This window comes from Mus musculus, chromosome 12 (genome assembly GCF_000001635.26).
Source record: "Mus musculus strain C57BL/6J chromosome 12, GRCm38.p6 C57BL/6J".
Classification (NCBI taxonomy): domain Eukaryota; kingdom Metazoa; phylum Chordata; class Mammalia; order Rodentia; family Muridae; genus Mus; species Mus musculus.
In genome coordinates, this window is record NC_000078.6 from 115,261,841 (window position 1) to 115,289,309 (window position 27,469).

Below are 27,469 nucleotides of genomic sequence, written 5' to 3' on the forward strand. Positions count from 1 at the left end.
TCTGCATACAGAGGTTGAAAGAACCATTGTCTATATTCTGAGGTACTTGGTATTAGTATGAAATAAAAGTCACCACGTTACTACCTTCAGAGTTCTTTCTCCCCAAGTCAATAAAAAAGACATATATTAAGGTTTAATATTACTAATTTAGAAAAAAAAACAATTTAGAGGAAAATATACAGAAAAGTAAGTGATGAAAATAAAATGTAAGGAATTCCAGGCTGTGAGAATGTGCCCAGCTTCTCCCTCTCTCCTTCCCCGGAGCTGAGGGTTTCATGTGTCAGAAGGAACCAGGTCTCCTACACTTTCCCAGCAGGGCTGCATTGGTTCAGCATTGTGGATGGAACATGAAGAGCTGTGTTCCCAAGTCACAATCAATCATAGTTTCCAACTGAGAAAATTCCTCCTGTCAGTGGAAAGAAGTTACAGATAGATTTACAAATGCAGCTAACTGTGATACTGATGAGCAAACATTTGACACATCATGTTTGAAATTCCTTGTCATTCTGTCATTTGCATATGTAATTTGTTCAAGTCCTTCTAATAAGGTTAATATGTAATGAATAAAACATATGCACAATTACTTAACAAAGAACTTTTACTGTCCTAAATTTGTAATCCTGTCACAGGAGTTCCATCACATGTATTGTATGGTCACTGAAGTGTGTGATATTTGGAAAGGAAGCCTCAGGGTCTCCTAGGACTGCCTCCCTCTCACTCTCCAGATGTTTCTCTGCACCTGTTACTGTTTCTCTCTTAGTGAAAGTTGAATCTACACCACCCCCTGCTGGTCCTGTGCATCCTCAAAGGGACTTGTTCCAGAGCACACAGGGAACCTGTTCACTGTGTCTTCAAAGCTCCATGTTAGTGGTGGCAGAGCTCTGCTTCAGAGTGAACTAGTTCTTGAATGGGTAAGCTGACATTCTGATGGATTATTCAGTAACTGCTCTACACTTTGTAAAGATCTAATCCTCTTTTTTTCAGGGCACATAGGTTCTTCCTGAAGGTGAGCAGCCATGAAGAGGCTCTCACCTCCCAATAGTCATGAGCCGTCGTCACACAGTGCAGAGGTCCACATGAGTGTGAGGTAGGTCTTGAAGCAAGGTGGAAATGAGACTGGCTCTAACTCTATAATTACTCTGGGTCACAGTAGTGGATGCAAGGGGTGTGTTCAAGTGCTCTCTCTTTATCCAAGGATTCTTATCATTCTTCCATGTTCTCTTCTCATGCCTTTGCCTTCCTGCTTTCTCCCATTCTTTTGCCTTCTGTCTTTTCATTCTTTCTCCCGTCCAAAGAGCCTGAAGCAAGTCTTTTATCTACTAAAGCTAATCATAAGACTTTGATCATTATTAATAGTTATTTTAAAAATCCTTAAATTTACATAAAATCTATGATCGAAGCTCCAACCCCTGCTTCCTTAAAAGAAAAAAAAACTAAAAACAAAGCAAAATAACATTTCCTTATAGGAGTTACACAGCCTATTCTTCACTGATAGCTGGGCACAGCTCTTGTGACTTTGTGGTACAGTAGACCACAGACCTTAGTAACTGTTTTCATGTAAGAACAGAAATGATTTTTTACCAAGATTTTAAATTTATGCAGGTAAAGCAAGCCAGCTCTCTTTAATATCTCTCTAAGCATTATCATCCTGAATCCTACAAGTAACTAGGAGAACAAACTACTTTTTTATGCTCTTGTGATTTAGTGGTATAGCAGAACACAGACCTTAGTAACTATTTTCATGTAAGAACAGAAATGAATTTTCCCAAGTTGTTAATTTTACGCATGTAAAGCCAGCCAGCTATTGCTAATATCTCTCTACTAACTGTTTGCATGCTTGTTCCTCGTCTTTAAAGTTCTCTAATCTTTATTTCCTCATCCTAAAGATTCTATAACCTAGTCTAATCTGCTTCAAATATTATTTGTGTGTGTGTGTGTGTGTGTGTGTATATCCTATGAAATGAATCTGTCATTTGCTTGTATTTTATAAATTTCTTTTTTTTTTCTATTCATGCCTTTTAATCCTGAGACCACTTTCACTCTCTATCCTTGATATCCCCAAGTTCATCATGGCAAATTAATACAGCAGTCATTGTACGGGAGGGTACATGTATCTCCTTATGTTTCCAATTTTAAGTCAATGAACTATTTCTACAAAGGAGCATGTTTGCTTTTATGTCCTTTGTGATTATGTTGTCTAGATCTGTTCTCATGGCCATAAATGCCAAGAAGAAATCCTTGTCCTTATCCTCTACAGCCTCACGGCCAACTCCATTCCTCACTCGTGAGAAGCACATGTGTTTCATTTATTATGGAGTGATTTGCTCTGAGTAATGAAGAGAAGTGTATTCCCCAGAAAGAGAGATTGACAGTAAAGTAGCCAAGAGTAGATTAATTTTAAGCCAAGAGCAGTCATCAGCACACAAAGGGAGTATGGGGATCAATGGGAAACAATGCTCCAGTGCCAGGAACTGTGTCAAAATTCCCCTTCCACAGCCATGCCAAAGCGTCATTTATCTCCTAATGTGAATCAACATAGCTGAACTACAGGCGTTTTAAGATTAGATGATGCTTGTTAAATTTCTGCTCACAAAGGTCAGAAAGCAGGTTTCAATCAAGGGATGCAGGGATGGTTTAATATACAGAAATCCATCAACGTAATCCACTATATAAACAAAATCAAAGACAAAAACCACATGATCATTTTTTTCATAAACATGGACATTTTTGCTGGTGCTTATCAGCCATTCGGTATTCCTCAGGTGGGAATTCTTTGTTTAGCTCTGATACCCATTTTTAATGGGGTTATTTGATTTTCTGGAGTCTACCTTGTTGAGTTCCATATATATACTGGATATTAGCCCCCTATCTGATTTAGGATAGGTAAAGATCCTTTCCTAATCTGTTGGTGGCCTTTTCTAATTCTATCCATTTCCTGAAGAATTTCATGAATCCATCATTTTTAATAGCAGAATACTAGTGCATTGTGTAACTGTCCCATATTTTCTGTATCTGTTCCTCTGTTTAAGGACATCTGGGCTCTTTCCAGCTCCTGGTTATTATAAATAAGACTGCAATGAACATAGTGGGGCATGCACCCTTATTACATGTTGGAGCATCTTCTGGGTATATGCCCAGGAGTGTTATTGCTTGGTATTCAGGTATTACAATATCAAGTTTTCTGAGGAACTGTCAGACTGATTTCTACAGTTGTTGTACCAGATTGTAATCCCACCAGCATTGGAAGAGTTTTCCTCTTTCACCACATCCTCATCAGCCTCTACTGTCACTTGAGTATTTAATCTGAGAAATTCTGTCTGGTGTGAAGTAAAACCTCAGGGTTGATTCTATTTGTAATTCCCTGATGAAGAATGATGTTGAACATTTCTTTAATTTCATCTTGTCTGATTGATAATTCTCAGTTGAGAATTTTTGTTTAGCTCTGTACCACATTTTTAATAGGGTTATTTGGTTCTCTGGAGTCTAACTTCTTGAGTACTTTGTACATATTGGATATTAGCCCCCTATAAGTTGCAAGATGTGTAAAAATCTTTTCCCAATCTGTTGATTGCAATTTTGTCTTTTTGACAGTGTCCTTTGCCTTATAGAAGCTTTGCAATTTCATGAGGTCCCTTTTGTCAATTCTTCAGCTTAGAGCCTAAGCTATTGGATTTCTGTTCAAGAAATTTGAGACTGGGACCACTTTTATGGGACTTGATAATAACATATAACCTCAAAATCTCCCTACTTTAGCACACACAAACATTGAGTTGATAAATGAGTTCTGTAAAGAGTGACTTAGTATTATTGTGTCCATCATGGAGGTATTACACTAATGTGGCTTTGTGTCAGGAGCCATTTTCCCGACTTCTGTGAAAGTCTGTCTGTCAGGCATAGTCAAGGCAGAAGGGGTGAATGTAATGTTAATCTTAGAAAAAGCAACTGGGTGGCTCCTGGAGTGGCAGTCATTGTCTCTGCCATATTGTGACCTTTTTCCACAATACTTTAAAGTATATTATGAGGGTTTGTATGTTCGAGGCCCAGGGACTGGCACAATTAGAAAGTGTGGTTCTGTTGGAGTAAGTGTGTCAACCTGGGTATGGACTATAAGACAGAAGTTTGTTACTATGTACTGGGATATTGTTTTGATATGCCTGACCATGCTTTTTTGGAAGAATGTGGATTTTGGGACTTTGAATTTAGAAAGCATTGGAATGCTTTAATTGGGGCTTAATGTGCTAGCCTAGCAGAAGGAATATGGAAGACTTTGTTGCTGTTGATGGAGAAGAATTTCAATATGTGGCGTAGAGTCTATATTTGCGGTATTTTGCTAAAGAATGTGGCTAATTCTTGTCCTTGTCTGAAGAGTCTCCCTGAGTCTAAGGTGAAGAGACTCAGTAATTGCACCCATCATAAACGTTGTTCTGTGCTTAAGTCTCATAAAGAACATTTTAAACAATCATAGCAACCTGAGAAAAGGAAAATATAAAATATATGGTTTGAGCACTAATTGGACACCACAACGTGAAATGGGGCTGAATCCTGTGATCAAGGATATTAAATTGAATTAAGGGAGTAGTAATTTGGGGAAATATCCCACCCAGCTTCGTTTAGGTCTAGGCATGGTACTACATGTCTTTAATCTCAGGAGGCAAAGACAAGCATTCTCTGAGTTCAAGGCTCCCCTACAGCACATTCTACATAAAGAAAAACTTTAAATCCAAGCTTGGTAAATGAGACCTTTAATCCCAGTGCTTAGGAGACAGGCATGAAGATCTCTGAAATCAAACTCTGTCTTCAGAGCAAGTTCCAGAACAGTCAAGCTTAGGTAATAAAGAAGTTTGACAACACAAAGCTGGTGATAATATAATAGAAAAAGAAGAAAATGTTCTAGCCCTAGCAACCAGCAGAACTCAGCAACTTCAGTCATCTGGTTCTAGCATTAGAGTTCAGTATAAAAAGGCATTAATCGGTCTTAAGGGGTCATGCAAAGGATTTGAGGAATGGCACCATGAATACAGCATGTGAGAGGTTATTGGTAAAGTCTAGTTGCAACAGAAATCCCCACTGTATGGGAGATATCATTACAATGGAATGCTCAGTGAGAATAGCAGTGGCAGTGAGAAGATCTACCTGAGCTAAGAGTGCTAGAGAGTTAAGAGTTTGAGTAATGACATCAGCCCTTACTAGGAGCCCAGAATATTGAAACATAAAACTGTAACATTGAAGTGGCCTAGGAGACCCCAAGATGTTTGAAGTGCCAGAACCATTGGTTATCTGCTGAGGGAAATTGCCAACAGGGAGTGGAGCCAGCTCAGGAGAAAGAAGTTTGTTGCAGTCAACAAGGATGAAAAAGGATTTGGGGATCTGAAGACTGCTTTGACATAAACAGTGGAGATGTAGAGTTTGGAGTTGGCCAAGCTGGATTGCCTACTTGCTTTGGGAATTGCAGTTAAGTGACTGGATTAATCTGAGAGGAGACTTTGAACTTTGGACTTTTCACATTGTTGAGGTGACAATAGACTATGTGGAACTTCCAAGTTGGACTAAATATATTTGTGCATTATGCTAAGTATAGATATGTTCCCCATAGACTCAAATATTTGGGTAACATGAAGTGAAATGTGATAGTTTGTATATATTCAGCCCAGACAGCAGTATGCTTAGAAGTTGTGGCCCTGTTGGAGTATATGTGTCAATCTGGGTGTAGGCTATAAAACTCTCAGCAGCCTGGAAGCCAGTATTCTGCTATCACTACTCAGATGAAGATGTCACTTACAGTTTAAGACTGTGAAAGGGCTTTTTATTTGCTCAGAGATTGGTGGAATTTTATAGGTCACATGGATAATACTTTATTCCTAGCTATTCCATAAAAAGTTGTCATTTTTCTTGCAATCCAGAGATATTTTTGTCATGTTTACTCACATTTTATATTTTTGGTTTATTAATGAAGAAATATGTCAATGTAAGTGGTCAATGGTGACAACATTGACAAGGTATAGGGTGCTCTAGGTTCATCATTTATCAACATCATGTAATTCACAGATATCCTTTTGAAACGTTGACAAAAGCACTCAGGTCTCTGTCTAAATCAGGGTTTGTATTATTGCCCAAACACCATGACCAAGAAGCAGTTGGGGAGGAAAGAATTTATTCAGCTTACACTTCTATACAGATATTCACCACCAAGGAAAGTCAGGACTGGAACTCAGGCAGGTCAGAAACCAGAAGCTGATGCAGAGGCCATGGAGGGATGTTTTTTACTGGCATGCTTTCCCTGGCTTGCTCAGCTTGCTTTCGTATAAAACACAGGACTAACAGCCCAGAGATGGTCCCACCCAAAAGGGGCCTTTCCCCCTTGATCACTAATTTAGAAAATGCCTTACAGCTGAATCTCATGGAGGCATTTCCCCAAATGAAGCTCCTTTCTCTGTGATAACTCCAGCTTGTGTCAAGTTGACACAAAACTAGCCAGTACAGTCTCTGAGGAACAGTCACAATAAATGGACATTCCAAATAATGGTATCTGCTGTTCTTCCTCCAGTGTTTCTGACATGCTCAAGATATGGTTGAAACACCTGTGTCTTGCACAGTAATAGACCTTAGAATCCTCAGATGTCACTTTGCCAAGCAACATATAGGCTGTACTGGAGGAATAGTCTACAGTTGATGTGTCCTTGTCCTTGAAATTTTTATTGTAGTTATACCACAATTGTAAATATTAACATTTCCAATCCACTCAAGGATCTTTCCATGATTCTGCTTGACCAGGGCATGTAGTATTCAGTAAATGTATAACCAGAAACCATGTATAACATCTTCACAGAGATCCCAGGCTTCACCAGCTCAGCCCCAGATTGATGCAGCTAGACCTGGGAGTGGATATCTGTTGATGGAAAGATAGAAAGGACATCATTGTCATGTGAGTGTATGGCCAGACCTCTCAAATCTACTACTGTGAGACCCTTACATATAGCTGTTGCTACAAGGAAGAAGATGATATAGCTCCATCCCATGGTGAGGTCCTGTGTAGTCAGTGACTGTAGAGAGGACAGTGATCTTATGGTTTTCTTGGATGTAGACATCCCAATATTTACTACCTTATAATCACATGATTTGCATATATATGGGCAGGGCACATCTTAAATAAGGACCTACTTCTGCATGTAAAAGGACACATGGGTCAGGAACCAGGCTGCTCAGTCCCAAGTCCTATTTATGTCTGAGGAAATTCCTCCTATACCCCATTCCTGATCTTTGTGCAGAGGCTGTGGATGTAACATCATGACCTATATTGTAAAAAGATTTGCAGGCTGAGACAGTGTCCCCATTTGTGACAAAGCTAACAGATAGATTTTAGGTTGGTACAAGTTTGACAATACTGATGGGAAATTTCAAAAACAGCTAAATTATTAGAATTTACAGCCTCATTTCCGTACATAGAATTATCATTTGCCTTTCCAACATCTTATATACTAAAAAATTACATAAATGATCTAAACTATATATATTGAGAACCATTTCTATATGAAAGATTATTGCAGCACCATCACAATAAATACTATGAAAATATACTCCATATGTGTAAACAAAAGATTAGATCATATATATATATATATATATATATATATATATATATATATATTTGAGAGTGTGTGTGTGTGCGTATCTCATGTGTGTTTCTCAAGAAAATATAAATTGCTGGGCGTTGTGGCGCACGCCTTTAATCCCAGCACTCGGGAGGCAGAGGCAGGTGGATTTCTGTGTTCAAGGCCAGCCTGGTCTACAAAGTGAGTCCATGGATAGTCAGGGCTATACAGAGAAACCCTGTCTCGAAAAAAAAATCATATATCTTGTGCACGCTCGACTGGCCAGGAAGAACGACACTGCAACAGGATCCTTCTGCACACGTTTATTGGGAGAGCTTGATTGTAGAGGCGAAAAGACCTCGAGCCCAGAACTGGTGCTGCTTTTATAGGCCTAGGAGGGGCATGTCTCACACCCGGATTGGTTATGCACTAAGCCTCATTTGCATGTTCCTCATCTGATTGGCTACTCTCTCTCAGGACCTTACAGAACCTCATTATCATACCTCATTTGCATGTCTCACATCTGATTGGTTATACTCTCAGTACGTTACAGAACCTCATTATCATACCTCATTTGCATGTCTCACATCTGATTGGTTATACTCTCAGTACCTTACAGAACCTCATTATCATGCCTGGGCCAGGCAGTGTCTTTGCAAAAAACTTTACTGCATATGTACACATTGGTTGTTTGTCCAATCTTATGCGTGGTGGCCAGCAGTAGTCAGTACCACTCAGCAACGGCACATGTGGCTTCCCACATCTCCCCCTGTTTGTTTTAATAAAATGAGGCTGGACTAGGCCTGTGCAATTATGCCCATCCGCCGTGGCTCCTGTTTTAGGTCGTTCCTCTAATGTCACAGCCTTACCCGTCATAGGATAACCCTATCGCCACCGGGCCCCATGTCTTAGGTTGGACTGTGCACGAGGAAAGTTGCCCGTCTCTGGATACCGCAGTGCTGTGTGACAATAACTGCTAAATGACCTAGGGCGAACTCTGCAAAAGAGGCCAGCCAAAAAATGAATTAGTGGGGAAATCATGATCACCCTATTGATGAGCAAGGGCTGATCAATGATCGTTGAGTCTCTCTCATCCCATCTCATGCTGACTAATTCTTGAGCATAGACAACCAAATTTCAGGGGAGGAGCCGTTTTCAATAGCTAAAAGTGTCTGAGTTATAATCACCTTGTCACGCTTTTGTTGGGTTCTGAATTTGCATACCAACCAGAGCATGAACACCAGTCCACAGCATATGGCAGCACCAAACAAAATCACTCCCACCCATTTCTTAAAGTAAAAAAAAGCAGAGGTAAGCCAAGAGGTAAAGTCTCCAAGGGTCACTGGTTCCACTCTGGTCCCATTAAGGTTCAGGATCTGCATCTGCAGCCTCGTCTGCAACCTTTCCAGCTCCTGTGACCAGTTCCCCTTCAGGTAATTCGATAGGTCTGTACTTTTAATAAAAGAATTATTAATGTACCTATTGGGAGTAATGCACACATGCAAAGTGGATGCCACACAACTCATTTGTATGACATCCATCATCTGTTCCATGTTATGTTGTAAAATATCCACTCTCTGATTCACTAACATTAACCCTGAGGTGATATGAGAATCCACCCTTTGCAGGGTAAGCAATGCCTCAGACGTTTTTTCTGCTATCTGACTTATAGTGTCAGCAGTATTAATTTGATCTGCCCAATTAGAGATAATCTTTTTCTTAAAAAATATACAGGGTGTAAAAGGTTTATCCACATTATGCACAAAGCATAATGTATAATTTAAATGAAAACTAGTACTCTTATACACCCGTGGCTCTTGAGGAGTTTGTCGTGCATAAGGCACATCCAAAAAACATTCCTTTGCAAAAAACAAAGGCTAGGTAGAAGAATTGGAATGTACCGGTAAAGGTACTGGCCATGATCTTACTATGGCCCATAAAGGTATACTTATTCTGGTTTCAATCATCAGGAGCAGGAGAATCATCTTGGGGTTCATCTTGCTCTTTCACGGTCCTTGTCAGTCGGGTCGGGACCCAAAGTGGATTTTCTTCACCCTGTGGAAAAACACAAATAGCTCCCCGGGACCTGGTTAAGATAGGATCCGGGCCATACCATTTATTATCAAGGACATTTTTCCATTTGACCATTTCATTGGGCGATTGAGGCTATTGTCCATGCCTTTCAGCTGTTGATCTTCCAGCATTATCTAATTTTAGAAAATTAAGTGTAAATATTGCAAGGGATAGAGCCATCTTTGGCGTCATAGCCTCTATTCCCCCTTTCTGTTTTTGCAAATATTGTTTCAGAGTGCGGTGGGCTCTCTCAATGATGCCTTGGCCCTGTGGATTATAGGGTAATCCAGTAATATGTTTCACTTGCATTTGTTTGCAAAATTGGCTAAATTTAGAAGAAGTATATGCAGGATCATTATCTGTCTTTAACACTAGGGGTTTGCCCCATGCAGCCCAAGCCTCTAAGCAGTGAGATATGACATGAACTGCATTTTCCCCTGTCAAGGGAGAGGCATGTAGGACACCAGAACTGGTATCAATGGATACATGTACATATTGTAATTTCCCAAAAGATGGGATATGCGTGACGTCCATTTGCCAAACATCTAGGGGTCGCAATCCGCGAGGATTAACACCCACGAAAGGTGCATTAATAAATTCTACACATTTACCACACTGTAGGACAATATCTCGGGCTTCTGTTCGTGTGAGCTTAAATTTTTGTCGTAATGTAGAAGCAGGGACATGATAAAGCTGATGAAAATTCTTAGCACTTTCTATAAAACTTTTTGATAGGAAAACCATGTCTCTGGTGGCTGAGTCAGCAATTGCATTTCCCTTAACCATAGGTCCAGGTAATGATGTATGTGCTCTAATATGTTGAAATAAAAGGGATGCTCACGCATCAAAATACAGTTTTGTATTTTCATCAAAATTTCAGATACAGGACTAGACTGTTTAAAATTTCCGGCAGTCTCTAATGCTAGAACCGCATTAACTACATAAACAGAATCAGAGATAATATTTATGGGCATAGGAAATCTTTTAAAAACTTCTAAAACCACCAAACATTCTACCAATTGAGGGGCTCCTGGTGTAAATTGCAACCTTATAGCCTTTTCATTGATTACATAACTTCCAATTCCTGTTTTTGATCCATCTGTATAAATATCAATGGCTCCCTTTATAGGGGTATTAGCCGTTACCTTTGGAAATATTACTGGATGTAATAACATAAAATGTAATAACGGATGTTTAGGATAATGATTATCAATTAAACCAGAATAACTGCATCTAAGAATGGCCCATTCATCTATAGTAGCACACAGTATTTGCATTTGTGCGACAGTATAAGGGACAATTATGCTATCAGGCATTTTTCCAAAGTGAGTAATTGAAGTTTTTATCCCTTTGTGTGCCATGTTTGCTACCATGGTGGGATAATGCTCTATCTTCTTATTAGGGGATATATGTGGATGTATCCATACTAAAGGACCATCTTGCCATAACACAGCAGTTGGCAAATTTATGGTTCTTAATATGCATAGGTACAAAGGTTCTTGCTCATTTATACGATTTAACTGTGCTTTTTGGATAGCTCTTTCCACCTTCCTAAGAACATCAGAAGCCTCAGGTGTTAACTGTCTCAATGAGGTAATATGTGATTCTCCTTCTAAAATTTGAAATAAAGGTTTTAATTCTGAAGTAGGGATCCTTAAATAAGGTCTAATCCAATTTATATCTCCTAATAATTTTTGAAAATCATTCAATGTCTTTAGATGATCTTTTCTTATACTAATCTTTTGTGGGGTGACACATCGTAAAGTAATAGTGGCTCCTAAAAAATGACTAACATTAGACTGCAGTACTTTTTTTGGTGCAATAATCAAGCCATTACTTTTTAAAGTTTCATTAAGCAAGCCATAAGCTTGCTGTATACTTTCTTCTTCAGGTCCACAAATCACTATATCGTCCATATAATGACAAATTTTTAAGGAAGGGAAACCATCCCTAACCGGTTGCAAAGCTTTTCCTACATATAACTGACATATTGTAGGGCTATTTGCCATTCCTTGGGGTAATACCCGCCATTGGTACCTTTTATCAGGCTCCATATGATTAATAGAAGGCAAGGTAAATGCAAATCTAGGTTTATCTTTCTTATTTAATGGAATGGAAAAGAAACAATCCTTAATATCTACTACTATAATTCTCCAATCCTTAGGTAGAGCTGAGAGTAGGGGGAGTCCTCTTTGTACAGGACCCATAACTTGCATTTGTGCATTAATGGTTCGTAGGTCATGTAACAATCTCCATTTACCTGACTTCTTCTTTACAACGAAAATAGGGGTGTTCCAAGGTGATTGAGTGGGTTCCACATGTCCCAGGTCTAATTGTTTTTGTACTAATTCTTTAGCTGCTTTTAACTTCTCAGAGGGTAAAGGCCACTGGGGCACCCACACCGTGTCCTCCGTACACCATGGAATGGGCAAAGGCTCCTCAGTGGCCCCTAGAAAAAACTCAGCCCTTTCTTATCTACTTTTTCTGTGGCTTTAACTGGTGAAATTCTACCTTGTAAGTTTTTTCCAAGACCTAGTCCAGGTATATATCCCATTCCTTTCATCATTTCCTTGCTTTTCTGAGAGTAATCATTAGTCAATATAAAGTTCATGGCTGCCAACACATCTCTTCCCCATAAGTTTACAGGTAAAGGGAGTACATAAGGTTGAAAAAGCCCTGTCCTTCCTTCTTTATCTTTCCATTGTAAGGATTTTGCACTTATAGTTGGGGTAGCCTCATATCCTAATCCTTGTAAGCTATGTGACGATTGATTAACAGGCCAAGAAGTGGGCCACCAATTACTGGATATAATGCTTTTATCTGCTCCTGTATCCATTATACCTTGAAAGGTTTTTCCTTCTATTTGTAATTGTAAAGTGGGACGATTATCCAAATCTAAAGATATGTAGGCCACATTAGTTCCTGTAGAACCGAGTCCCTTATCTCCTCGGGAATCCTGGCTACTAGGGAACATGTTATGCAAACTAGGAAGAATCAGTAATTGAGCAATGCGATCTCCAGGAGAAATGGCTACAATACCTTGGGGTGCAGAACACATAATCTTAACTTGTCCCTCATAATCTGAGTCTATAACTCCGGGATGTATCATCAATACTTTCAAAGCAGAAGAGGACCTACCCAAGAGTAGGCCCACTGTATCCTTTGGTAAGGGACCTCTAAAGTCTGATGAAATAGGTTGGCACCCCATTTGAGGTGTAAGAATTACTCTGGAGGTGGCACAGATGTACAATCCTGCTGAACCCGAAGTGGCTCTCCTCGGTCTCTGGGTGGCCTCATGGACACTGTGGTCTGAAATGCCCCATACATTTGGGGGCCCTGGGGACAGGGGCCCCTCACTCCGTTTTTTGGCTGTTGCACTTTAAACTGAGGTATTGGCCTTCCTTTTATATCTCTGACTGATCTACATTCATTTGCCCAATGTCTTCCTTTCCCACATTTTGGGCAAGTACCTGGTTCTGTCTTTTCAAACCTACTCTTTCTACCCTTTGTACACTGCTTTTGCATATGACCTGTTTGTCCACAATTATAGCAGGTTATCTCTTTTGTTTGCGCCATCAAAACTGCGGCAGCCAGCCCTGCATTTGAAAGAGGTCCTCCTATTTCTCTACAGGCTTTCATCCATGCTTGTAGCCCTTTCCCTTTCCATGGTGTGATAGCATTTCTGCATTCTTTGGTACATTGCTCATAAACTAATTGTTCAATTAATGGCATTGCGGCCTCAGCATCGCCAAATATACATCCTGCCGCTTCCATCATACGAGCCACAAATTCAGAGAATGCCTCATTAGTTCCCTGAATAATTTTTGTCAAGTTACCAGATACCTCTCCTCGATTAGGCAATGCTTTCAAAGCTTTCACTTCTGCCTGATTAATTTGATCATAGACCTGCACTGGGTATCCTAATTGATTGTTTGTCCATATACCCTGACCTGTAAGCATTTCAAAGCTCCATGCTTGTTGCCCTGCAGTAGCATTAGTACGGGCCTGACTCAAACACAGATCATGCCATATAGACTTCCAATCTAGATACTGTCCCATCGTAAGACATGCCTTTACCACACTCATCCAGTCAAAAGGAGTCATGGCATTGTGAGCCAATCTATCAATTTGGGACTGAGTAAATGAGGCGTTAACTCCATAGGTCCTTACTGACTCTGCTAGCTCTTTTACTTGTTTATGCGATATTGGCTCATAATATCGCTGTTGAGCATGATCCTGAAAAACAGGAAAAGCCTGACATAATTTTTGCAACCCTTTAGGAGTGCAAAAAGAGTGACCATTGCCAATTGCTTTCTTATCTGCATAAGGCGGAGTAGGTGGGGGAGCACTGAAACTCCTCCCTATTGGACCAGATCTTTCTGCTTCATACTCCGCAGCAGCCTCCTTCAAATCTTCCTCCTCTCCTGTTGATAATTCGGAATCCTCTTAGCTAGACAATTCTAACGACTCAGAGTCCTCGAGAGGAGGGTAAATTGACTTAATTTTCTGCTTTTTATTATTTTTTATACTATTTTTGTATCTTTACATTTTGGGAGTTGACAATTAAAGCCATGATATAAGATCAAGGCAAGAAAGATAGCAACCCCAGCAACAATTATCAGATCTATTTCGTAGGAGAGCATGCCTCTCACATTAATTCCTTTTTACTTACCGGTACCACCATTCCTCAGCTGAAGAGTTCTGAATCCACTCCAGATCCTTCTCAGCAGTCTGTTTTGCGGGAACCTTTATTAACTGCTCCTTCCCCGTGATGCAGTTCTGAATCTTCCCTGTAGCAGGGGGTCTTCGCTCATGCCTGAAGATGTTTCTTGTCCCGGGTTTTCGGCACCACTTCTTGCGCGCGCTTGACTGGCCAGGAAGAACGACACTGCAACAGGATCCTTCTGCACATGTTTATTGGGAGAGCTTGATTGTAGAGGCGAAAAGACCTCGAGCCCAGAACTGGTGCTGCTTTTATAGGCCTAGGAGGGGCGTGTCTCACACCCGGATTGGTTATGCACTAAGCCTCATTTGCATGTTCCTCATCTGATTGGCTACTCTCTCTCAGTACCTTACAGAACCTCATTATCATACCTCATTTGCATGTCTCACATCTGATTGGTTAAACTCTCAGTACCTTATAGAACCTCATTATCATGCCTGGGCCAGGCAGTGTCTTTGCAAAAAACTTTACTGCATATGTACACATTGGTTGTTTGTCCAATCTTATGCGTGCTGGCCACCAGTAGTCAGTGCCACTCAGCAATGGCACATGTGGCTTCCCACACACACATATATATGTATACATATATCTTTGGAATATTTAAAAAGAATCTTCACTGTTTGAGCATGGAAATGTTACATGTCAATCACAATAGCACAATAAGTGCATGTAAGAATGGAATCTCTCTGCTCAAGATTCTTGTCCCCATTGTGCCCCCTGCTGGTCCTGAACGCACCTGCAGATAGATTTCCCATCATGAAGTTGTCCAGTCTGACTTGAATAGTAACATATCCCTGCAAAGAGGGTGCTTACAGGGCTCAGCCACAGGGGGAAATGGCTCTTGTTTATCTCTTGAAGATGACTGGTGTCTCAGCATCTTAATTTAAGTTCTTTCTTTATTATCATCAGTGATGTCCACAATGTCATCCTCTTTCCTAATGGCAGATGGATACAGCTCTAGCACTTCCCATTTTTAATAAGATGTAAACAAGAGCGATCAGGGTCTTTGTTGCCTTCATCAGACAGTACCTGGGACATAGCAGCTGAGGACAGCAAGAGAACAATGAGTCTTGAGTGCAGATGTGTCTCCGCATGAATCTATCTATGAATTCCTAGAATATTGACATACAACAAAATGAGGAAGAACCACTGCAGTACTCACAGAAAAGTTAACAATCCAAGAGAAATTAACATTAATAAGGAAGTAGAAATCAAGAAAACACATTCTGCAACTCAATCTGTTTACCAACCTGCATGTGCCTCCATTTAACTGGAAATGGTGAAAGAAGAAAGCCCTGTGACAAGGATCCTAATGGGAGGAGAATATGTGTACTTAGAAAGCTTTCTCTCTACCTAAGTAGCTTTCCAATCCAGGCTCCTCCTATATCTGGGAAGGGCATGTGTTAGTAAAGCATTTTTGGAGTTGATGTTTTGTTAATGAAGGATAGATTTTGAATGTTAGCTCAGTATTGAGAGACACCAATAACACTATGTGGAATATGTGCATAACTGTACTTAAAAATCTGAAGTATATTTAAACATGTTAAAAATGCATACTATGCGAATTCATATATATATGTAGTGCGTAAACTTCAAGTTCCCAACTTAGATGCACATAATATTGCAGGATAGAAGGGGGCCAGTTGAATGCATGTTCTAGCTTACATACATTGCTAGAATCCATGTAAAATATCAGTTTACATAGCATATTCAGGGCATCAGGAAGTATTTCTACAGAGGAACATTTATTCTTACATTCCAGGGTGCTAGAAGTTATTGTGGTGGCATCTAGGAATGCCTACTGTGCTGGATAATGCTGGAATTCATACTCAAGAATATGGGATGCTGATCGCTTAAATAGGTTGCAAGGCACATGAGAGCATGCCTACTTAAGTTGTATGGAAATAAATGCCTGGACTCCATAAGATTGTAAATAAAAATATATGAGCTTATTCTCTGAAGTTAAACTTATATTAGGATCATAATACTTGCTGATCGCTTGAAGTGTGTGTTCAGGTACTTTCCTTGAAACTACGAACATATAGATTTTTTATTATTTTTTTTTCAGTGTGAATATTTTTCCCTTCTCCTCTACCTTGGCTCTATTTTCATTGATCATAAACCCCTGGCAATTTCCTTTGGATCTGTCTATATTTGATGAGACTGAACATCACTTAAAGACTGGGCATCATTTCAATATTCCACGTCCTTTTTCAGGAGAATTGTTTCTGGAAAGTGGCTCACATCTTTTCACTCTGATTCCCACAAGGATTGATATACAGTTGGCAAATATATACAAATGCAGGAATAAACACTTTAGAGATTTTTGAGCAAGTCTCTGAAATGTTCACTCTGTATCTTTCCTCTGAAGTCACTTATTGAGCAATTCTACAGCTCATTCTTTTGGGACAATGTCCTGAATCACCATTTGAAATTGCTTAACAGTCCTCAACAAAGCAATGATGATCCCAGTCACACTCATTATCCCAAAGACTGAAAAAGATGGTCTTGTATCATTGTAGTTAGTGTTCTGTAACAGACATGACTACAGGGCAGGACATTGGAAATGGCAAAGACTGTGTTAGGAAACAGAAATCAATGCATATTGCTGCACATACCCTCACCCCTCACAAATATGTGATCAAACACTTCTGCTCCATTTCCTAAAAGGAACTTGGATGATTTAAAATATTTGTTAAAAATATTTCAACACACCAAGATTGTTGTGGCAAATACCTTTAATCCCAGGACTCAGGAAGTAGGGACCCATGGATCTTTGAATTTGAGGCTAATTTAAACTACAGAGTGAGTGCCAGGACACCAGGACGATACAGAGAAATTCTGCCTTGAAAATCAAAGCAAATATGTGATCAAACACTTCTGCTCCAAAGTTATTGAACCAATTATGGTAGATATATGTGCTCACATTAACACCAACAAGGGTATAATAATATAGTTTTACAATGCATTCCCTAACTCTGAGTAAATACAACAAGATTCATGTTTATTGATTATAGATTTAAGCCTTATCTTCCTCTTGTTCCCAACTAGCTCTTATAACTTAAATTAATTCATGGATATTAATCTATTTTCTGCCAAGAGGCTTTCTAGTTACCCGTCCTTGAGACCTAGCCTGCTTTTCTCTGCATCTGCCCAGCAAATTATGCCCCTGACTCATTCCCAGCGTTCCTATCTCTCACCAGGAATCATGCCTATTCTCTTCTCCTTTGTGACAGGCTATCAGCTTTTAACTAAACCAGTCAAGAGCTGAGAGTGTGAGTATATACAAAATATGTTTAAAGATATGAACAACAATACCAAGGAATGTTATGCATCCAAATTTATGCTTCCTAGAAATCAGTATATGAATAATACAAAGATAATCTACACCATGCACAAAAAGATCACCCCAGCACAGGGATACATAGAACAAGTCCACTAATTTATACTCCTTCTTTCTGAATCTTACATGCAAGTTCACTACAAAATATCCTTATGAAATGAGAATTAATTTTCAATCTCCTTGTTCCCTTCTTCAATACTTAACCACTAGTTTGAGCAAGTCTACAAGCTGCAGATCCCTTTCTGCTCATCTCCATGACTGTTGGAGATGTCCCCTCTCCTCTCCCACCTTACACTGCTCCCCAACCCACCCACTCCTGCTTCCTGGCCCTGGCATTCACCTATTCTGGGGCATAGAACCTTCACAAAACCCAAGGCCTCTCCTTCCACTTGTGGTCTACTAGGCCATCCTCTGCTACATATGCAGCTAGAGACATGAGTCCCACTCTGTGTTTTCCTTGACTGGTTGTTTAGTCCCAGGGAGCTCTGGGGGAACTGGTTAGTTCATAGTGTTGGTTCTCTTATGGGGCTGTAAACCCCTTCAATTCCTTGGGAACTTTCTCTAGCTTCTTCATTGTGGACTCTGTCCAATGGATGACTGTGAGCATCCATTTCTGTATTTACCAGGCAATGGCAGAGCCTCTCAGGAGACTGCTATATAAGGCCCCTTTCAGCAAAATTTTGTTTGCATATGCAATAGTGTCTTGGTTTGGTAGTTGTTTATGATTGGATCCCTAGGTGGGGAGTCTCTGAATGGTCATTCCTTTAGTCTCTGGTCCAAACTTTGTCTCTGTAACTCCTTCCAAGGGTATTTTATTTCCATTTCTAAGAATGATCTTAGTATGCACACATTGGTCTTCCTTCTTCTTGAGTTTCATGTGTTTTGTAAATTGTATCTTTGGGGTATATACCCAGGAGTGGTTTTTCTGGATCTTCCAGTAACCTGTGGTTGGGTGAAGCCAGAAGAGATTTTGCATTCCTTCATTGGTGCTCACTCTGATGGTGTACTTAGGTTTTAGAAATCAATAGGAACCAATTTGAGATAAAAAGCACAGAAGCCCACAAGGGAGCTCTCAACTCTGATCCCCACAAACAGTAGTTAACTGAAGACCAGAGTCTTCAGAATAAAACACTTCTAATATATGCTGTATAGAGAGAGCAAGACTGAGATTGACCCATAGCCTAATATAAAGGGTCATGGACACTGTTCACATACCCCATGATCACTATATTATGTTTTTCCATGTAGAACACATAAGAGCTCAAAGCATTTGGGTGTTTTTCTCCCATCGTCTTGCTCTGTGCCTCATGCCAGAGCTTGCCTCCTATGTGAGTCTTGTCAAAACATATTTTCTTTCACATATGAGCACACACACACACAATTGTGTGAATAGTGTACACTTCTTGCAGAGTGTAAGAGTAAGTGTGACTTGCAGGCTTGCTGCTGTGAACACTCTAATTATTCACAAGAGTGTGATATTTCATGGACTTTACTTATATGTCAGTATCCTGCCTCATATTTCTCTGATTTCTGTTTATTTGATAGCCATCGCCTTCATCATTTTACTGCTCTTTATTTGTGTCTATTTTAAAACCAGAGAAATATTCTACTCTCTTTTTTTTTTTGGTTCTATCAGATATTGAGCATCCTGTAGGGCAGCACAGTGGGCAGAAGATGCTGTAAGTTACAAACTGGGACTAGGAATTTCTTCATTGTTTTAGAGATGTTAAATACAATGTATTTTCCCTTGTTTCTGTGTCTAATAATCTTTTAGAACATAGACATAGTATGAATTGCCTAAATTTGGACAACTTTCATAATCAATTTTTGGTTTAAATATAATTGAATATATGGAAATATGTACATGTGAACTATTGATTTCAGAAAAGAAACCTGCACCAGAAACACTCTTTTATATTTAAAATGTCTTGAAAGATAATGATATCAAAATATGTATAAACCATGAAATATTATCTTGCCACAAAGTGGTAGCAAGATTTTCAAAAAGAAACCAAACCCAAAATGCTGAGTAGCAGAAAAGACTCTGAAACTCTTGCACGGAATGGGCAATATAGCCTGCACTAACGGTTGGGTTTCTTTTCATTTTCCTGGGGTAATCAACATTACAGGGACTTTTCATCTATGATTGAATTCTATGTCTTTAAATAGGAGAATACTTGCGAATATCTGAAATTCTCTCCGTGATGTTCAATGATCTCTCAGATGTCCTCATCAAAGACAGGTAGTAGGAAGAATTCACAAGGGACAAAAGATCATGGAATGATAATGGAACCTGGCTAAGCTGTCAGGTTTGAAACAAGAGCCAGAGTGCTAGAGGTACAAGTATTGCTGGTCCTGAGTATGAGAAATGCAAAAGCAGACTCTACTGAGAGAGAGCATCATATATAACCAGGTAAGAGAATGTTTCATTTCAAATGCTTTGTCCATGGAGGACATAAAAGTGTGATGTTGATTTATGACTGGCATATGAGCTGCAATGGATGAAGATATTCAGCTTGAAATTTTCACTTGTTCATGTGGTAGTTCTGTTTCTGAGGTTAAAAGACTGATAATAAGTATTGACTGTGTGGTACAAGAATTAAATTTTGTGGAGGTTAGTGGACAACGTGTGGAAGCCAGTTTTCTTCCTACTAAGTGGGGTCTGGAGACTGAACCACAGGAAATACTGAGATATAACTACACATGCTACATCTACTTAATGATACAAATAACTGTATGAATAAATTTAACAATTTAGAAGAAAAAAAGAATTAATTTTTATGTATTCTATCAAATTCATCTAAATATATAATATAAGTGTAGGTGTGAAGCACCCTGCCATCGAAGTCGCAAAAATTATAAAATATTGTGGAAAGTAGGAATAGCTCACTTACTCAAAAGTTTCAGTGAATGGCTTTATAGTATTCACAATTTCGGGTCTCAGATATATTCAAGGTGAGAGTTTATTTAATCTATTTCGAATCAGTGCTTTAGGAATGACTGAGTCTCCCTGTATATCACAGTGACAGTGAGGGGAAAGGCTTACACTGGAAACAATTGTTAGATAAAATGGAATCACCAATTCATCCTTCAGAAATTCTTCATCACTTGGATTGAAAATGTTGGTACAATTTTTAATTTGTGTGGAAAACATGTTATATGTTGATGGAGTAAGGAATGTGATTGAAGATGTACATGGCGTAAAGTACCAACCGAACACACCTTTAAATTATGTATGATGTCTGCTAGGAGAGACAAGATCTAATCTCATGAGATGTAAATATAAACCAGCCATTAGTGTGTGACTTGGGAAGGATGAAAAGAAGGTGAATCCCTAAAAAAATAAGCATCATTAATCTCAAGAATGCCCACTATAACCTGAAATTCAACTACAACATTGGATCTGGTTCTTAATCAGATAATGAAATTGTCTGCAGGTAAATCTGCAGGTTTATGGATGTGGTACATAAACCTGAGACATCACAACAGATGGAAGGATTCTCATAACTTTAAAATGATACAGGACAGTGGTGAAATTGATTCCAGGTGAGGTTCAGAGGATTGTATACAGACAAAGGTGGCTTTGAATCCAAGACATTGTCCAAATTTATATGAAGGTACAGTGGTATTGAGTTAGTATGTGTGGAGAGCCGCGCCGCAAGCAATTGCGTGTGTTTTGCCAGTAATCGCTGTGGAGAGCCATGCCACGAGAAATTGCCATTATAAGATGGTGCTGGCCTCAGCTGTGCCTAACTAGTAAACAAGCCTTGTACGCAGGTTCAAGAGTGAACTCACTCCTAGTCACTCCCATTTTCGGGGTGTAATAGTGGGGTGATGGGCAAGCAACAAATCAGGAGCTGTCACGCCATATCAGGTGCTGAAACGTCATGCTGCGGGCTATAAAAGCTGCGCCATTTTCCCGGTTCAGGGTCTTCCTGAAGAAGTAAGCAATAAAGCTTTTGCCATGGAAGATTCCAGTTTGTTGCGTCTTTCTTGCCTTCGAGTGGGATGCAATAAGTGGTGCCAAGGAACCCGGGAACTACCATCACACTGGCGCAAGGAAGATCCCTCGTTCACGGGGCGGAACCAGAACCGTGGGACAAAAGGGCTCTACAAGGTAAGTACAATCTTGAAATTTCTCCAGAGTTCGAAGCCCTTTTGATTGTTTGCACTGCGATTGCACTTTTCCTTTCGGTTTCGTTTTGCTCCCACCACTGGAACTGCTGACTGGTTCTTTGTTGCGGTCAGGCCTGGACAGCGCCTGGACAGTGACCAGTTTCAGTCGCCGTCAGGACTGGACAGCGGCAGTATGGGAAACTCCCACTCTGTATCTAACTTGTATTAGGGACTACTTTCAGTGTACATACAAATGTTCATGCATCAGAAGCCAGTTTCCTTTAACAGTACATTCAATTTTGGTGAGCTAATAAACACTTCAACTTAAATAATGGCATTTTTAAGGATCAAATTCCATTATTAGTTTTGTTAACACCACTGGCACACACACTGCATATGCATATATGTATTATCCTAAAATAAAACTCCTCTAAGAATTTCTTTACTTTTTACTCTACACCAACTAGTTCATATTTTAGGTTTTTTTTTTACAAAGAAAATGCTAAGAAAATTATAATCACATAATTTCAGATTTCTTTACACATAAGATGGAATGGTCCAGCAGCTATGTCCACTGTCACAGACTTTAGTTCTGTTCAATTGATATGTCGCCTCTTGGGACAAAATGAAAGGAGATCTAGTTAGGGAACAGCAGAATGGCAGACTTAAAGCAGAGATCATGCCATTGTGGAAATTGGTGAAATCGTGTTTAACAGATGAGGATTGTCAGCAAATGGTAGAAGTGGGGCAGAAAGTTCTGGACGAAATTCAAGAAAGTCTATCAGAGGTAGAGCGGGGAGAGAGAGTAAAAGTAGAGAGGAAACAAAGTGCACTGAAAAATTTAGGCCTTTCCACGGGCCTTGAGCCCAAGGAAAAGAGATATAAAGGAAAGAATGCCTTGGGAGAGATTAGAAAAAGGGATGAAAAGGGAGAGAAGAAGGGAGATCGAGCTGGAGAGGCACATAAGGAAAGGAGCCTCCACCCGCCACAGGATGAATTTAAGCAGCTAGCTCTTAGTAGCTCAGAACCAGATGAAGGAGTTAGCGCCTCTGAAGAAACGGAGTCGGAGGAGGAAGCAGTTCGTTATAAGGGAGAAAGGTACCAGCAAGGTAAAAAGCAAGCTACTCAGTCCAGAAAAAGGCCAAAAGAGGCTGGCGAAAGCCAGCTTGCTGCTAGGCCTCCGGACTGTCAGCTTCAGGGTCCTAGTGCACCTCTGCTTTATGTACAGAGGTAGTTGTCAATTTTTACCTACTCCTCATGTAGGGGTAAATCCTCGAGGCATCAGGCCATTACAGGTCTAGCAAATGGATGTCACTCATATTTCCTCCCCTGGGAGAAATCAATATTTACATGTTTCTATTGACACCTGCTCTGGTGTAATGTTTGTCACACCTTTAACAGGTGAAAAGGCCTCTCATGTTATACAGCACTGCCTAGAAGTGTGGAGTGCTTGGGGCAAGCCCACAATTCTTAAAACGGATAATGGGCCAGCATATACTTCTACTAAATTTTAACAATTTTGTCATCAAATGAATGTCACTCACCTGACTGGCCTTCCTTATAATCCTCAAGGACAAGGCATTGTGGAACGTGCCCACCTCACACTCAAGTCTTATCTTATAAAACAAAAAAGGGGAGTTGATGAGACTCTGCCCTCAGTGCCAAGAGTAACGGTATCTATGGCGCTCTTTACACTTAATTTTTTGAATCTCAATGAGCAGGGACGTTCTGCAGCTGAGCAACATAGCTCAGACCCTGATAGACCAAAAGAAATGGTCAAATGGAAGGATGTTTTAACTGGTCTGTGGAAAGGCCCGGATCCTATCTTAAGCAGATCCCGGGGAGCTGTTTGTGTTTTTCCACAGAGTGAAGACAACCCATTTTGGCTGCCAGAACGACTCACCCGCAGGATATTCATCAAGGATGGTGCAGAAGATGCTGACTTCCCGAGGACTGTTCCTGATCCTGACAATGCTGAACTTGTCTCAGGTTCCTAGTATAATGGGTGAACAGAGATGGGCTATTCTCTCGACTTTCCCTAAACCAATGCCAGTTTGCCATGATGCTATAGTTTTTCCAAAATTCTTTACTACTAATAAAACAGTGGATTTGCAATATTTACCCTATGATCCCACCTGAGCACCATTAGGGGAAAATCGCTCTTTACTAGAACAGGGTTCTTTATGTTTTCAAAGTAATGGACCAGGAAATTGTATCAACCTCACAACCCGAGCTTTGGGGAAGTTTATAGAGCATCGAGGAGGTTGGGTGAGCACAACCCAAGATACTTCCAATGTAGATATAACCTTTACAAATCGGACCTTTTGGCAGGAGGTAATTTGGGTTAATGGTACATTTCTACCACCTAACTTTTCAGACAAAGAACGTCCACATCAACCAAAAATAGCTCCTCATTGTAGCTTGGAAGATGAAGGGCTGATCCTGCCTTGGTCTGATTGTCAATCCTCCATCACTGGTTGGGCAGATCAGAGTAAAACTTTTTCCTTTTCTCCCAACATGATAGATGACCCAGAGAAGGAATTTGTTATGAAAAAGGGACTTTTCATACAGGACTTTAGAATACATCCCTTTCACAAGTGGGTGCTTTGTGGAGCCAATGGCAGTTGTACAGAACTCAATCCTTTGATTTTTATCCAGGGAGGAGCAGCTGGAAAGGCTTCTTTTACTGGCATCTCAAGATTTGCTCAGTATTGGGGAATACATGATGCCTCCCAGGACTCTTGTGTATATACTAATACCAGTGTAGAGATCACTGGGTTCAATAAAACTTTGGTAAACCAGATTAATTATCCATCTACCCCAGTCTGTGTTTACCCCCCTTTCTTGTTTATTCTTTCAAATGATTCATTTGAAGTCTGTTCCAATGATTCTTGTTGGATTTCTCAATGTTGGGATGTAACAAAGAACACCCGTGCCATGGTGGCACGAATCCCACGTTGGATCCCTGATCCAGTGGAAACACCCTCCACCTTATCTCTATTTCGACAAAAGAGAGATTTTGGCATTACTGCTGCCGTGATCATAGCAATTTCAGCCAGTGCAGCTGCTGCTACAGCTGCAGGGTACGCTATGGCTAGTACGGTTCAATCAGGCACAAAATTAAATCAGCTTTCAGCACATCTGGCTGATGCCATCACTGTCCAAACTTCTGCTAGTACCAAGTTAAAGGGAGGGCTGATGATTTTGAATCAGCGCCTTGACCTGGCGGAGGAACAGATAGGTGTTCTATACCAGATGGCCCAGTTGGGTTGTGAAAGAAAACTGGAAGCTCTGTGCATTACCAGTGTCCAATATGAAAAATTTACTTATGCAGCTAATCTGTCTAGACAGCTTTCTTTATATCTTGCAGGAAATTGGTCTGAAAGATTCAATAAGACCCTTGAGGCCCTGAGAGCGGCCGTTCTAAAGATCAACTCGACACGAGTGGACCTGTCATTGACAGAGGGCCTCTCCTCCTGGATTTCATCTGCATTTTCTTATTTTAAGAAATGGGTGGGGGTAGGTTTATTTGGTGTTGCCACCTGCTGTGGACTTGTGGTCATGCTCTGGTTGGTTTGCAAGTTCAGAACCCAACAAATGACAAGGTTGTGATAACTCAAGCACTTGCTGCCATCGAGCAAGGGGCCTCCCCCGAAATCTGGCTATCTGTGCTCAAAAATTAGTTGACATTGGTGGCTGGCCTCTTTTATAGAGTTTGCCTTAGGTCATTTAGTAGTTACTGTCACATAGCACTGCGGTATCCAGGGATGGGAAACTTTCCTCATGCACAGATCAACCTAAGAAACGGGGCTGGTGGCGATAGGGTTACCCTATTACAGGAAAGGCTGTGACATTAGAGGAACGAGCTAAGACAGGAGCCACAGCAGATGGGCATAATTACACAGGCCTAGACCAGCCTCAAATTTTAATAAAATAAAAAGGGGGAGATGTGGAGAGCCGTGCTGCGAGCAATCGCCATTATAAGATGGTGCTGGCCTCCGCTGTGCCTAACTAGTAAACAAGCCTTGTATGCAGGTTTGAGAGTGAACTCACTCCTAGTCACTCCCATTCTCGGGGTGTAATAGTGGGGTGATGGGCGAGAAATGAATCAGGAGCTGTCACGCAATATCAGGTGCTGAAACGTCATGCTGCGGACTATAAAAGCGGCTCCATTTTCCCGGTTCGGGGTCTTCCTGAAGAAGTAAGCAATAAAGCTTTTGCCACAGAAGATTTCGGTTTGTTGCGTCTTTCTTGCCTGTCGAGTGGGACACAATAAGTATGAAGGCAACATTTCTTCTTCCCCTTTAAGATTTTAAGTACAAATACTCTTTAGTTTAGATATTTTCTGCTTCTCTCCAATCCCATGTCACAAAATCTCACACAATCAACTGATACTACAAATTTGATTTAAAATTTTTGTTATGAAAGAAAAATGAAGGATGAAAATCAAAATGAAATGAAGCTCATGTGATGCAAAATGCCTAGCCTCTCTTTCTCTCCTTTTCCTGAACTGAGGTCTTCACATAGTACTGGGGAACACATTGGAATACAGGACATCTACACTTGCCCAGAAGAGCTATATAGGCTCCCTCCTGTGAATGGGGCAGTAGGGACTCTGTTTCCAAGTCACAATCATATTTTCCTGCTGAAGAAACCCTCCTGTCAGTGGAAGAAATTACACATAGATTTATGTATGCTATGGATGGTGATGATGATGAATGGTTGTTTGATACCTCATGATTGAAACTTTGTAGCTTATTTTTAAGTGGATATGCAATTGATGCTTATTATTTTGATAAAGTTCATATGTAATAAATGAAATACTTATGAGCAATATTAACTAACAAAGGTATTTCCTTGAAATGATAGTTTTAATATAAGTGTATACTTCAGAGTGGCTATAAAAGTATGTACTCCTACAAGCAATAGAGAAGTGGTCACCTTGCTCCACATCCTCATCAGCATTATTCATCACTTGTGACTTTAGATTTAGCCATTCTGACATTTGTAAGACAGAATCCTAGACTCATTTTGATTTCCATTTCATGGTCAGCTAAGGATAATGAACACTCCTATAAGTGCTTCTTTTTCAATAGTGATTCCTTTGTTAAGAATTCTGTTTAGACCTACAATTCATTTTAAATTAGATTTTTTTGTTGATGTCTACTTTCTTAAGTATGTATTTTAAATATCAGACTTCTGTTACATCTGCTGTTGGTGAACACATTTTTCCATCCTGTAGACCATGGTTTGTACTCTTGATATTGAGTGGTCTTTGTCTCACAGAACTTTCTCAAGATCGTGAAATCAAATTTATTGATTATGCTTCTTACTCCTCTCTGTGCTTTGGTGTTCTCTTCAGGATGCTGTCTCCTGTGCCAATGGGTTGTGAGCCCTCCTCTACATTCTCTGCTTTTGACTCAAGATATTTGATTTCATATTAAGGTTTTGATCAGCTTTGTTTTGAGTATTGTAAATGGATACCAATATGGATCTATTTGCATTATTCTAAATACAAATTTAATTAGACAGGACCAATTGACTGAAGAGTCTTTCTTTCATTAATTTTGAATTTCTGGCTTTGTTATACAAAAGCAATTGTCCACCGACATGTGGATTTTCATC

General features: G+C 40.0%; 1 long non-coding RNA gene, 1 pseudogene and 1 further gene across 1 annotated transcript; 1 reads left to right on the forward strand and 2 right to left on the reverse strand.

Moving 5' to 3' along the window:
• Igh (immunoglobulin heavy chain complex) overlaps positions 1 to 27,469 on the reverse strand; it is a 2,751,187-nt gene that overhangs the window by 2,003,073 nt on the left and 720,645 nt on the right.
• Gm30948 (predicted gene, 30948) lies at positions 811 to 26,068 on the forward strand. The gene is made up of 4 exons (NR_166891.1): positions 811 to 911; positions 985 to 1,087; positions 19,898 to 20,141; positions 21,657 to 26,068. It is a non-coding gene; the product is annotated as a predicted gene, 30948 (long non-coding RNA).
• Ighv1-57 (immunoglobulin heavy variable V1-57) lies at positions 6,584 to 6,875 on the reverse strand (annotated as a pseudogene). The gene is given in 1 exon segment: positions 6,584 to 6,875. A coding segment is annotated over 1 exon segment (292 nt).